At 37.7% G+C, this 14,859-nt stretch overlaps 1 protein-coding gene across 1 annotated transcript in view; it reads right to left on the bottom strand.

The window, feature by feature from the left end:
* Nucleotides 1–5,940, bottom strand: part of LOC135674049 (monodehydroascorbate reductase 5, chlorplastic-like) — a 30,713-nt gene extending 24,773 nt beyond the window's left edge. Inside the window, exons 1-6 of the mRNA XM_065183474.1 lie at nucleotides 5,672–5,940; nucleotides 5,427–5,583; nucleotides 5,238–5,337; nucleotides 4,137–4,214; nucleotides 3,712–3,783; nucleotides 1,944–2,062 (exon numbers count right to left, since the gene is read on the bottom strand). Of these exons, the coding sequence (XP_065039546.1) occupies nucleotides 1,944–2,062; nucleotides 3,712–3,783; nucleotides 4,137–4,214; nucleotides 5,238–5,337; nucleotides 5,427–5,583; nucleotides 5,672–5,681 (536 nt within the window). The 5' untranslated portion in view covers nucleotides 5,682–5,940. The remainder of the gene's footprint in view (nucleotides 1–1,943; nucleotides 2,063–3,711; nucleotides 3,784–4,136; nucleotides 4,215–5,237; nucleotides 5,338–5,426; nucleotides 5,584–5,671) is intronic.
* Nucleotides 5,941–14,859: the final 8,919 nt, after the last annotated feature.

Here is a 14,859-nt window from a genome sequence, read left to right as displayed (position 1 = left end):
GGTTTAGCTATTAAATATAACAAAATAACCTGTTAGCTTTAGAAAAATGTCAAGACTGATCTTTATGTTTATATATTTTCCAGTAATTTTCACAAAATATTAATTAAATTTACCTTTAAATTAGTCAATTGAAGACCTTTCTCTTCCTCAAATTAAAAAAAAAAACTTAGGATGGATTATAATAGCAGTTTAGTATCCAAGTGAGGTCTGCTCAACATTCTTGCTCAACATTACTTAGGATGGATTATAATAGCTCTTACTGTTGTGAAATATGTGAGAGAAGACTCTCCAAGATCCTTTTTGGGGTTTCAAACAATTCAAAGCTTAAAAGTGTCTCACATTCAAAATTGTCTAGCGTGCTGCTAAAGTTTAAACACTTGAAAACCAAACAAATTTAATCATATCGCCCAATGGGATATTGAATTCTAAAGATAGCAGTGTGAGGGTTCCATGTCAATATCTGAGGGGCGCACACCAGTTAAACATGGTAAAGCACTATCATCAACAGAACTAGAGTGGCGGAGACAAGGAAATATTAAGTGCACCTTAGATAGCACATCACTGCAAGGTACAACGACATTAGTGCTTGAGCAAGCAATAGCCAGCCATGCAATCTGATGCCCTCACAGACTAGTCCATCAAACCCAACTGTGATGGTCGTGCCCATAGGTGGAACTACTGATGAAAGTCATCATGTACCACTATACCAGCAATAGCCACATCCTGCATCGGTCTTTGTAATTACAAGTACAATGCTATCAACCGCATAGCAAGGAAAGACAAAGACAACACTACCAAAACCCTAGTATGTACACAACTCTAGACCATGCAAATTAGGTAGCATCATCAAGGGAGGCCAAAAACCCAGTGAATCCTGCATGTTGCTTGTTTCGGCAATACCAATGCCTCTAGATGTTGATTATGCAGTCCCACCACCTCCATTGCCTCCAAACACCAAATTAACAAAGCAAAATTAGGCCCCTATGAAGAAAAAGCGCAGCAACATAATCCTTCCATTATCTTGGGGGAAGCACCACATAATAAGAGAAGTGCTGCACCACTTTCTACGCTGATCTACACCAAAATCTACAAATTTTTCCTCACACAGAGCTTGCATCACAAAATATAGAGCATCTACAAGAGCATTTTTAGCATAGAAAAATAAGGTTCTCCTAAATTTAGCAAAGGCAATCCCATTATTGCACTGACTATAAATTCTTCCTTAAATTGTTTGCACTTGGACACCACTATCTACACCTACCTTACAAATAAAGTATGACAACGAGTTATTATGGAGAATGTTTGTATGTCCTCACATACCCACAATGCCAAATACCCGGCCACATTTTTCAAGCATTTCAAACCAGGACACCTCCAATTTAAGCCAAGGACTCATCCAAGGTTTTGATAATCCAATTTCCCATGAGTAAGGGGGGGGGGGGGGGGGGGGGTGGGTGGGGTGTTGCGGGGCGCGGAAATAAGCAAACCCCTAAAGACTCGTTAAGGGCAAATACCTGCAACAAGTTAATTTAGTTGGGAATTTAAGCCAGATGGACAACAGTTTATTATCAAGGGTATTTAGTCGTAGCCAAATATCATAAAGTGTGGCTATAGTAATGTCAAGTAAAAGCCTAGAAGCCCTAGAAACAGGCCAAAACTGCTCTTTACATAATTCTTTCAGTAATTTACAGCATAATAGTATTTCAGTCTCATCATAGATTAATAACTTGGAAGCCTTTATCTTGTTGAATAAGAAAAACTGGAGGTAATTGTCCTACAAACATATCAAACCATATACAAGTCTTCTTACTGATGACATAAGAATTTAAACTAGTTAAAATTTCAATGCTCAATGACTGACAAAAAATATCGCAAAACCATGAAATAGAAAAGATAAGTGGCAACCAATATCTCAGGCTCTCTAACTTAAAGTCATAGATTACCTTACAGCCGCGCAACCAGTGGAAATTATAAGAGAGCCATACTTAAGATGGTTGCCTGATGATGTCGTTAATATCTGATTCTGGATATCAATGGCAGCCACTGGATCTTCGTATAGGACCTTTTACAACAGAAGATTGTATTAAAGAACATAACATGTCGATAATCCAAAGAGAACCAAGAAGAAAGAACATAATAGAAGAAATAATTGTAATTCAACTAACTCAAATGCAATGTGTTTTCCACTTGAAAATGAGAAATACAAATCCAACAATTTAATGTTCTTAAAAAAATTTCGAGGGAAGAACATAGTGTTTAATTAGAATAATCCTTGGGTGATCCAGGGAATCCTAAATTACTTTTTGCTCATAAGAAATGAATGACTTCTTAAATTGAAAGAAAGGCTTTTATGGCAGGTACAGGCCTAACTTAGATTAGCAGTCAGCACATCAACCAGCAAATCAAACAAATATGGTCCAGATGTGTCAGATTCTTGAAAACCATTTATTTCTTGCACATTCTAGGGATTTATGCATTGTCAAATAGAGATCTTCAAGATATAAAAATTATATTTTATGACTCGGTATTATCTTTCCTACCCCCGTACTCTGATTTTACCCCTCTCTTCCTCTTCTCATTACTTTTTCTACTACTCTCTTGCTTTTTAACTATATCAGACCAGAAGCAGATTCCATAGTGGAATTGAACTGAATCAGTTTCAAAAGTTTGGATAAGCCTATTGCAACAAGTCCCAATTTATTTGATAATTATTTCAAGAAATCAGCATTTCTCATATTGGAAGCGATAACTAGAGGAAAGTTGCTCTTGTGATCAGCCTATTATGGAAAGCTGCTTTAAATTCTGCTTAACAGTCTCATTCAACAATAGCAAAAGCAAAATAAGTGGAAGATTATAGGACATTGAATAGATTCTTTCAGCCTTAGAAGAGTTTAGGTCGAGTATCATTTGAATTGCGTCCAGTATATTTTCCATTTTAAACTGTATTGGAATTGTATCTAGGTCACATTGTTGCTTACTTGACATGCTTTAGACATAAACTATGTTGTAAAAATCATTGTCACCATTGTAATTTTTCAATAACAAGCTATTATGATAACTAGAGAGCCACGATACCCGCCTTTTGTGGCTTTCCTAGGACCACAACAATCCACTTGGCAATTATCATTTGCTTAAATGTTTGGGCAGTTGGCAGCACCTAGGTGGACTATTAATCTCACCATCTGGTCAGAAACATCCTTAGCATAGCATATTCCTTGAGTGATGAGAACGAAGCCACATCAAATGAGTGATGAGAATGAAGCCACATCAAAAGAGTGACCTTTATATATCAAGCTTCACCATTTCATCTTCTTTCCTAAATTGTTCCCTAATCCTCCCCTCTTATTTAAAAAATTCACCTTATTGTTGACTAATATGAAGGAAGTATTGTGCAACTAAAAGGCTAGTTGGGTTAAATTGGATGACATGATGTCATGAACTTTGATTGTTTATTCAAAAATAAAAGGAAAAGTTGCATTTTACTATATTAGACATACGCTCTAAGTCCTACAACAAAAATAGCACAAGTTTCTTTAAAATCAAATCAAAGAGAACTTAGCTTGAAGGATGTGTTTCTCTACAGACCAAATATTGATGATAGCCACTTAATGCTCATGTTAAGACTTTTTATTCATGACAACAATAAACAATTTCTGAAGTCAATTTGAATAAAAATGAACAACCATAAAGCAAAAATTACTTTACACATACCTCAATTCCATGCTCCTTGTACCATTCCGAGGTTTGCCTCTCACCACCAGCTCCAACACAAGTATGAAATCCCTAATACAAAAAGAATTCTGCATGTTTCAAATCTTGTGTAAAATATAGGTCAATGCATCTCTGCAAAATAATGCTTGAGCAAAAAATTTCTTGTGATATTTACTTCTCCGAGTTAACCTTTCAAAACTCACAAGTATCTGTTACAGACTAGCAGCTTCAATTCACTTTGTATAAAGAATTGATTATTATATAGTTCTTTAGAAGTGCTAGCATGAAAACTACAATGCAGATAGTATATTCTAACTCCACTCTGAAGCCATCCATATCACGTTATCATTCTCCATTAACTTTGAATTATTCATAAGCAAAAAGGACACTAATGTAAAATATTGACAAGGTTGGAAAGTTCTTACAGGTAGGCGTGCCGGCTTCTTATCTAGCGGAAACAAATAACCTTTAGTCAAAGCTGGTCGCTCGTATGGTGCAACAGCCTGAATGATTAAGAAAATTTATCACGCAAGTTGACAATCTTAGGTATGAAAAGAGATACCTAAATTTGGACCGGCAAAATACATGAGTTGCCTAATAAAAGGAAATCGTAAGTAGCATGTGCTTGTTGTTAGATGTGCAGCAGGACATTAAATTTACAACTGAATATTCAAGATGAGAATTCTTCCATCAAGAACAAAAATGAAATACAAGAAAAAAATATATCCTCCTCCATTGGCTTGGAAGTAATGACTCGGAAGCAAAACTACCAAAATACAAATCGATGGCCCATTCATATGCACAGATAATAGCACAAATGACTTTATATTAGGTACAAATAACTTACAGTTGTCGCTTTGGCAATACATGGCACACAATTTACATCCTCTGACTTAGAATTGTGGCCATAAATGTCCTTTTTTACCAAATCCATGCTACAAGCTGTCCCACTTCTAGCAGGTGCTCATGTATCTGTTACCAACCATTATCACCGGATAACAGTCCAAGAGTCCAAGCCAATGCAACTTCAGTTTCAGAAAATTATTACTATTTTCAGAAAATTATTGCTATTATTATTGCTATTTTCATCATCATCATCATCTATATATGGCAGACAAATATATGAGAAGAGAAAAATGATTTCATGAATGCTGGAAATACAGAAGGCAAACTTTACCGATCAGAGATGCAAGAAAATCATGTATGAAGAACGATTTGAAAATGCACTAGAGCAAAAATGATGGACATGATGGAATTTGCAGGCTTCTGTTCACTTAACACAATTTCTTCCAACATCATCAGATTTTAAAGATCATAATTAAAAGTACTTCCTTATCTCTTAGTAAAAGCTTCTACATATTCCTCATCTCAAATGCAGAATCAAAGCAGTTAAAACTGAGACAAGCTTAAAAAGGATGCGATCACAAGAAAGCAAGCAGTCTTTGCACGATTTATTAACAATGACCGGTACAAGAAGCTCGATTCCTTCACAAAAACTAAAAAACGTCAACTTGATCATCAGCTACCTCTTTGGAAACGATACAGAGCCGGCCGTCTGCCATCCCATGCTCGACAAAAGTCCGAGCAGCATATCCCGCAGCATTGCCCCCGCCGACTATAACATATCTGGTAAAAAGAAGCAAAAATTCCAGAGCCACCGTATAGGCTCGCTGAACATGCGAAGGCAGAGGAATATAGCGGAAAAAGTAGCGCACTCGCGGTTCTCATTGGCGAAATTGGAGGCAGCAGCGGCGACAACGAGCGATCTGCGTGAGGTAGGAGTGGATGGAGGGCGACGGGAGGGCCACCACGAAGAGGTCCTCTGCTGGAAAGCACAGGAGGAGAAGGGAGAAGTCGACATTCGTCGGAGAGCTGCTCTTTGTTACGTGCCAAAGAGAAGTAAAATAAGGGGAAGGAGGAAGCAATTACAGATGGTAAACAAAGGGTATAGAAGAAAGACCTGAAGACATAGGAGGGGAAGGAGAGAGAGAGCGCTGTGATTTATGTTCTTTCGCCCTTGGTTTCCTCTCTTGTTTAGTGCTTGGATTTGCTTTCAGGGTTTCGGGGGGCCGCTGGCTCCTGCGGAGGGCCAAAGGTCGGGAGAGGAGAGAAAGGTGGGAGCCCCGATGGATTGCCAGCGGAACAGAAATATGTTGGTGAGTCGATCTGATCTGACCGCAGGAATTTGTCGTGGAACGCAACGATGAAAAGACTGCGTTGGGCAAATCGTCGGTAAAACCCAACAAATATTTATTAGCAGGGCAGCTGAATCAATTTTAAATATTTATTAGATTTTCTGAGCCCTCCCCACATTTTCAAAATGTATGCATAGTGCTGCCCTTTACAGGATAGGATCCAAATGGGGTCCCAATTGAAATCTAAGACTGGTTTATCAGCCGGATAATTTCAATATTGACCTGACCCCAAACAAAAAAAGTTACAATGTCTTAGTTCATTATCCAGAAACAGTGAGCGTAATAAAAAAAAAACATTGTAATTAGCAATTGTCTCATATTTAATTGTTATCATTCTTCTGTAAACATAAAGCTTTCTAAGGAAAATAAAAGAGTCATATGTTTCAGCGTACCATCATATCATATCTAGAATAGAGGAGTTTGTTAGTTACTTGTATTTATTGTTTGGTCAGTGATTCAGCCACGGGCAGATGCAAGATTGACATACAACACAATGTATACATAAACAACTAGTAAAGAAACAAACTGTTTTTGATGAATATACATACATATTTATCGACGCTCAGACTTGTTGATGCTTTCCAGAATGCTCCTCGTAAAAAGCAAACTACCTATCCTCCTGAGCTATCATGGATATCTATAATGGAAACACGTTTATGATGTTTGGCTTTTGGCTGACTTTGGGAGATTGTAGGATATGTTGTGAGAGCCAGAAAGAGTCACATTAGCTATTGTTGGCATTTCTACTAATTATTTTAGGAAATGATCCTCCAAGTGACTTTCGTAGTTGGCTATAGGTGCTTAATGTCTCATACGAAGAAGATACCTTGTACATGCAAAAATGAAGTTTTGTAGGCTTTCATTTGTCTTTCTTGTATTTCAGGGAGTCTTTTGCAGTCATGTAAACATTTCAATCTATTCCAATTTGTTCTCTTTTCTTCACCGTCTCTTTGGTCCTATTTATTCATCTCTCACCCTCGAGAATTTAATGCTCGAAAGGTCCTAAAGTAGTCTTTATCGGTTATTAGTTTAAATGGTGCCATTGTCCTCTGCATGGCTCAGTTGCAGCGAGAGACCTTATTATTGCTAATCCCAAATAGTAGAGACTTTTTGGCTTGTCGTTGTATATTAATTCGTGATCTTTTGCTGGTGCATTGAATATAATTTGCGCATCTAATTGCTGCTAAAGTTCCAGTTATACTTGAAACTGTGTCCGGTGATATGCAGCAGATGATTCGATGGTAAACGTCATGGACATTTTAGCTGCCAAAGGGCAGTGCTCATGTGCTTCCAGTTATTCTTTACCTTCCTGGAAGCTGCTCATCATCCTTTAAGCACAGAGTAGTGAGCAGTCATGTTCTTCTTCAGTTGGCAAATCTGGTTAAATTCCTAGAGGTACCCTTTCAGGTACAGGTCACTTCTGAGGTCTCTAATTCTCAGTTATCTAACCATATGCAATGCTTGAATTTTTTTTTTTTTATATAATAATACTTGTTTGTTTGTGTTTTTCAAAACACAGTTTTCCTATTGCTAAAAACTATATATATATATATATATATATATATATATATATATATATATATATATATATATATATATATATTCATCCGGGAACAAGTTTGTTGTTTTTAATAATTTCTACCAGAAGTAACCAAAAACAAAGATACAGAGAGCGATTTAGAGTTTATTAGTCGGAATTGTGTTGTCCATATATTGTGTAAGCATATATCAGATGTAATATATAATGTTTGCAGTCTAATGTTATAAATGTACAAAGCATTCACAGATAGCATATAATATGACGATTTAATGATAAAGAGCATTTTGATAATATATTATTCTATGGTAACATATACGTTGTAGCTTATCATATAATATGTGACGTAAAAGGCATGAAAATATATTACATATCATTTCATATAATAGATTATATTGTGCTATATAGCATTATGTTATAATAAATGTTCCTATTTTGTTCCTCACATACTGTTCTCCGATTTGACAATAATTATCTGAAATATAAGCTTAAAGCTTTGATTCTTGTAAAATAAGAAAGAAAGTATTCTCAAAAAATATATTTGATAGTGGTCCTCGACGACCCTTTGCGGAGAACATGTTCGGAGTGGTTTTCCAAGGTTCTTGTTGAGAAGAAATGATTAACTGAGTTTTTATTAATAGTAATTATGAATATATATATATATATATATATAAATAGATATTATAAAACATAGTAGTTACGTAATTTTCTTAATAATAATAAATATAAAATATTTATTAAATTATTTCATAATTTAGGAGATCACATTGAGATCATGATCTTCATTGTCGATAGAATTATGATAATATGTTATCATAATTTCTATGATTTAGAATCATTATAACGTAGTATCAAAATAATATATTATCATAATTTATGGTTCTTAATAATATCTTTTTTAATATGCCCCCGTAAAATGATGCTCCCATTAGAGACACCGATCTTAAATCAAAGTAGAAGGAATTACTAGTGAGGTAGAAACTTGGTAAGAGCATATACAAGTTGATTAGAAGACGGGATACGAAAGATGTTAGGATCATAAAGGCAAGGGGACGAATTTGTTCTTTTCGAATAAAATTTTGATTTAAAAAATTTCAATCGAAAAATACATATGTTTACCTTAGAATGTGAGTAAGAGTACTGAGTGACTAAATTAGTTAGTAATACTCAGGAAAAGTATAAAGTTAAATGCAAACTAGATTTATAGTGGTTTGGTCGTCCCGACCTACGTCCACTCCTGATTTCTCTTCCCTCGAGGTCATTAGATTTTGTTGAATCTCAGATTTTGATGATGAAATCAATTGATGAAGTTATAATTTAATATGCATTTGAGTGATGCAATTAGAAAAGGTAAATCGATTAAAGTAGGAAGACTCGGATGTTAGGCCGGAGTGAACATGCCAAAAGATTGGATGTCGGGCCGGAGGATCGATCGACGTGCCAATAGAAGGACTTCATGCCATGAGTTCGAGCATCGAGCCGAAGAATCGAACATTGTGCCAAGGAGATCGAATGTTGCGGAAGGTCAACAAGTCGATTGAGCAATACGCCGAAGGAGATGATGATGCGCCAAAGGATCGAACGAAGCGCCAAATGAACTAATAATATGCCGGACAACATATGATTCATATTTGTAATCATTTGTCTAGATGAAAATAGTTTAGGGGGCTAATTGAGTTAGCTTTTGGTATAATCATACTAACTCAATTATGGGTCAATTGGCCCTAAATTGGGACTATTTTGGGCCAAAAGGAATGCCCATTCAATAACCCAAAAGTTGGGTCAAGCGGTGGAACTGCCAAACTGGCAGTGGAACCACCTATGAGTTGGAAAAGTCAAAAGCTCAGTCTCCGAACCTATCAGGCGGTGGTATCGCCAGATTGGGCAATGGTACCACTAAGTGTCAGTGTGTTAGGTGGTAGAACCGCTAGACTGGGCGGTGATACTATTAGGATCGAGTCGGCACTAAAAGGGGAGTGAATTAGTTCTTATGATAAAAATTACATCAAATCAAAATTTTCGTTTCAATTTAAACCTGTATTGCAAATGCGTTAATCGTAAAGAAGGTATGAAGGGGAGTAAGCAGCTAAGTCAATAAGAAATATGAAGAAAATGCAGAATAGGAATGACAAAGTAGAGATCACACCAGATTTATAGTGGTTCGGTCGTCGTGACCTACATCCACTCCTGATTTCTCATCCGTTGAGACCACCGACGTCCACTAATGGTCTTCCTTTAATGGGCGAAGACCAACCATCCTCTTATAACATTTTCTTCTTTTCACGGGTTTAGGAGACAACCCTTACAAGCCTCACACCTCTCTTGAATGATCATAAAACTAGAAGGCAAGGAGGAGGACACTTAGCAATTTTACAATCCAAGATTTCAAGAGTTTTGTTCACACTTTCGTTGCTATTTTATGCAGGAAAGAGTAAGGTATTTACAGACCCCAATGGTTTTAGAAATGGACTAAAAAGTATCTTATCTTGGGTTTCCCGGGTACTGTCAATACTATCTCGCATGCAGACTGACACTAAGTGGTACCACTGCTTAGTTTGGGCGGTACTACCACCTGACATAGCCTCAAAGACTGGGCTCTGGCAGTACTACCGCTTGACAAGTGGTACCACCGCCTAGCTTGACAGCAATAAATGCCACCGCCCAAACCACTTGGGAGGCAAAGCCTTAAGCGGTTCCATTGCCTAGTTTGGATGGTGCCAATGCCTGATGTGGTTCTAAGTGGCTGAATGGGCCATCTAGCTGGTCCAATTCAATCCAGTTATAGGCTTAATTGGTCCCTAATTGAGTTAGTATGATTTCTCTCAAAACTAACTCAAGTCAAAGTCATAATTACGATAGTTAAGGCTAAAACAATTATTCTACTTACAATTTAAGTTGTCATGCATGTCAATGGTTTAACCAAACTCTTGGTGAACTTCCGGCGAACTCCCAACAATCTTCCGACGAACTCCCGATGAACCTCCAATGAGCTTTCGGCGAACTCCCAATGAACCTCTGGTGAACTTTCGGTGAACTCCCAACGAACCTCTGGCGAGCTTTCACTACATCGTCTGATTCTTTGATGTATCCCCCGATTCATTCCACCCGATGCCCGATCATTAACTCCGACCCAACTCCGATTCTTTTTTAATCATTTTACCTTTCTCACGATCATAGTTATCATACATCATTTATCTCAATACATGGATTAGATCATTAATTCACCAATTGATATCATCATCAAAATTCAAGATTCAACAATCTCCCCCTTTTTGATGATAACGACGGAATTAACCCTAACTCCCCCTATCTATATGTCATATTGAGATAAAGCAAACTTGAATAAAAAAAAAATCATAATCTTTGAATTCAAGTAAAACAATTTCGATTGATCAAAATCAAACTTTCATACATTGTGCATCATCATGTTTCTAGTCATCAAAGCATAGCATGCACAATTTTATCCCTTCATGATAATAAATCAACATCACTTTAGGCATGACCTATATGATACTGAAGCATTCAACACTTTGATAGCAAAATTAATATTATTTTGACATGATATTCATGCTACTAAAATTTTTATATTTTCAATCATTTTGGGCATAACATATATGATACTAAAGCACCATTTATCACTTCATGCATAATACTAAATTTAACATAACATACATAATACTAAAGTATTTTTTAACCATTTATCACTTCATGCATGATACCACATTCAATATCATTTTGGCATGATTCCAAAAACATTCATCATTTCTCCTCCTTTGTCATCAACAAAAAGAAGAATCATTCAACAATTTATGTAAGTATTTTAAACTATTTAAGTAAGTTTTATACTAATTTATCCAAGTTAGCAAATTTATGAAATGAGAAGTTAAGAAAAAACTTTGCACGATAACTATTGCTTCTTGAAATAGGCAAGCTGGCATTTTTGCTTTAGATATGTAATCACTTTTTGGTACTTCTTGAGATATACAAGTTTCTTTCTTCTTTTTATCTTAAAAATAAGAAGAAGAGGAAGAAGAATAAGGGAGGAATTCATTTATCACAAGAAAAATCAAAAACCAAATCCATGAAAGGATTTGAACCAAATCAAATCCAGCTTATACTTTTGCAAAGAGAAAAGATTCATCATAAAAGATCAAAATGTGTATACAAAAAAATTATGAATCAAATCCCCTTTCTTGTAAATTGAAGGAAGAAGGATTCATGAGAAATGATTATTGCATAAAAGATCAAGTATAGCAAAAAACCATAAAACTTCAAGAAGGTGATAGGAAATTATTTTGATAAAGAGAAAACTCCATTTTCAAAAGTCAAGAAATTCGTAAAACAAATATAAAGGAATTCATGCATTCGAAAGATTTAATATACCTAATTCTCTTATAATAAAATCAAATTATTCCTCATTCAAATGGTTTTATAAAAAAATATGTTTAACTTAAAAACGTTCATAAGAATGTAATGAGCAAGTAAAATAATTTGCAATAAAGGTAAATAACAAAATAAAAATACAAACCAAATTTTATAATGGTTTGGTCGTCGTGACTTACGTCCACTCCTGATTCATCTTCCATCGAGACCACCAGCGTTCACTAATAATATTCTTTCTAACGACCGAAGATCAACTTGTTGGGAAATCTTGGGGGCGACATCACATGCGCAATGGAAAAACTGTTAGGATCGAGAGCACTAAGAGGGGGGGGGTGAATTAGTGCAGCGGAAATCTTACAGCGATTAAAAACCAAAAGCTGCGTTCGTTCAAAAACTATTATGATGCAAAAGCTAATTCTCAGTTTGTATCTAAGTGCAGTTTGCGTCTAAGCGCAGATTGCGTCTAAGCGCAGTTTTGCGTCTAAGCGCAGTTTACGTCTAAACTCAGATTTACGTCTAAACGCAGTTTTACGTCTAAACGCAGATTTACGTGTAAACGCAGATTTACGTTTAAACGCAGATTTACGTCTAAACGCAGATTCACGTCTAAACTCAGATTTACGTCTAAACTCAGATTTACGTCTAAACGCAGATTTACGTCTAAACGCAGTTTTACGTCTAGACGCAGATTTACGTCTAAACTTTGAAACTCGTTTGTATACTCGCAGAAGGCAATATGCAGTTGAAATTAAGACGTAAACGTGAACTGAGATCTGATGATTGTGCGAGGAAAGCCGATTTACGTCTGAATGCAGTTTTACGTCTAAATGTTGAAACTCGTTCGTAAAATTGTAGAGGACAGTTTGCAGTTATCAATAGGATCAAAATGTAAGTGTAAACTGCAAAGAAGCTCGTTCGTAAAAGCACGGAAGACAGTTCTGCAGAATCAAACGTAAACGTAAACTGTAATGTATGAAAATACGAATTTACGTCTGAATGCAGATTCGGAAGAACAGCACTTAGAACTTGTTCATGAAAGCACAGAGAGCAGTAGTAATGAAGGAGGTTTGCAGTAATGATAAAGTGCTCGAGAATAAACGCAAACCAGAGATTTAGAGTGGTTCGGTCAGCCTTGACCTACTCCACTTTTGGCTTCCTCCACCGACGAGGTTGCCGACGTCAACTAGGTGCCTTCCTTCAATGGGCGAAGGCTAACTGCCCTTTTACAGTTTCTCTCCTTTTGACAGGCTCAGGAGACAACCTTTACAGATCCTTTCTCTCCTCTCTTTACAACTCAAAACTTGAAGAACAGAAGGAGGAGAACTTTAGGACTTTACACAAATTTGAGCTCTTAGAATCACTGAAAAGATCAAGAATTCGGTGTGGATCTGTATCTATTCAGTGCTGAATGGGTGGGGTATTTATAGGCCCCAACCCAGTTCAAATTTGGAGCTCAAAACGATCAAATCGATCAAATCCCAGAATTCTGGGATCAGGCGGTTGCACCTCTTGACTGGAGAGGTGGCACCGCCTGGCAGAGCTCGAAGACTGAGCTCAGGCGATTGCTCCTCTCTGCCAGAGCTCGAAGACTGAGCTCGATGGTTGCATCACCTGGCAGAGCTCGAAGACTGAGCTCGGTGGTTGCATCACCTGGCAGAGCTCGAAACTAAGCTCGGTGGTTGCATCACCTGGCAGAGCTCGAAACTGAGCTCAGGCTGATGCACCTCTCTGCCAGAGCTCGAAGACTGAGCTTGGTGGTTGCATCACCTGGCAGAGCTCGAGACTGAGCTCAGGCTGATGCACCTCTCTGCCAGAGCTCGAAGACTGAGCTCGGTGGTTGCATCGCCTGGCAGAGCTCAAAACTTGAGCTCTGGCGGTGCTACCTCTTGACAGAGGAGGTTGCACCGCCCAGTCTAGCTCGAAGACTGAGCTCTGGGCGGTTGCACCTCTTGGCTGGGGCGGTTGCACCTCCCAGCCTCGCAGCCCTGGCGGTTGCACCTCCTGGCTAGGGCGGTTGCACCTCCCAACCTCACAGCCCTGGCGGTTGCACCTCCTGGCTGAGGCGGTTGCACCTCCTGGTGCAATCAGGGTCCGAATGATTCGCTCCATTCGGCCCAATTTGAATCTTTTCAGGGGCCCAATTGCCCCAAGATTAAGCTAATGGGATCACCTCCCATTTTCAAGCTTAATCATCATGCTAACTACGATTAACTCTAAGACAACTTCTGCAGCTTTGCTCCGATGCGTCAATCGCTTCTTCCGGCGAGTTTCCGGCCAACTTCCGTCGATCATCCGATAAACCCTCGGTGATCCTTCTGCGGACATCCGGCATACTCCTGGACTTTGCGACGATCCACTTGGCGAGTTCCGACGAGCTTCGCTTGGCAAGCTTCTGGACTTCTCGGATCTGTTCTCGCTGAACCTCCGACGACCGTCCGAACTTCCGTCGAACTCTCGAACTCCCAACGTGATCATGATCTTGACTCCGGCGCAACACCTGCTGCTTGTCTTACTCTCATCGTAGTTAATCCTGCACACTTATCTCAACACATAGATTAGATAACAAATGACAATTGACTTCATCATCAAAATCCGAGATTCAACAATCTCCCCCTTTTTGATGATGACAATCAATTGATAAAGGAGTTGTCCTTAACTCCCCCTATCTATATGCCATAGTTGAGATAAGTCAACCTTGAATTCAAGACCTAAGAATTCAAGTGGCGTATTGATAAGTTAGATCAGTTAAACTTATCAATGCTCCCATCATGATGCCCATCATGATGTATCTCTTCAAGAATGATGTCAAGGCATGACATACATCATCAAGTTTGTATGATAGTGTTTGTAACTATTCATCATGTAATAATATAAAGCTACGAAGGACTTTTTACATGATACACACATTTGAGATTTTCTAGCAAGTTTGCATTTTCTTCACAATATAGAATATCAAATCAAGATATGATGCAAACTATAGCATATGTTCACATATCTCTTGGTGATGCAAGGATGGCATAACATTGTTTATAG

This window comes from Musa acuminata, chromosome BXJ1-5 (genome assembly GCF_036884655.1).
Source record: "Musa acuminata AAA Group cultivar baxijiao chromosome BXJ1-5, Cavendish_Baxijiao_AAA, whole genome shotgun sequence".
NCBI lineage: Eukaryota > Viridiplantae > Streptophyta > Magnoliopsida > Zingiberales > Musaceae > Musa > Musa acuminata.
The sequence above is the reverse complement of the archived record's forward strand: the minus strand, read 5'-3'. Positions and strand labels throughout refer to the sequence as shown.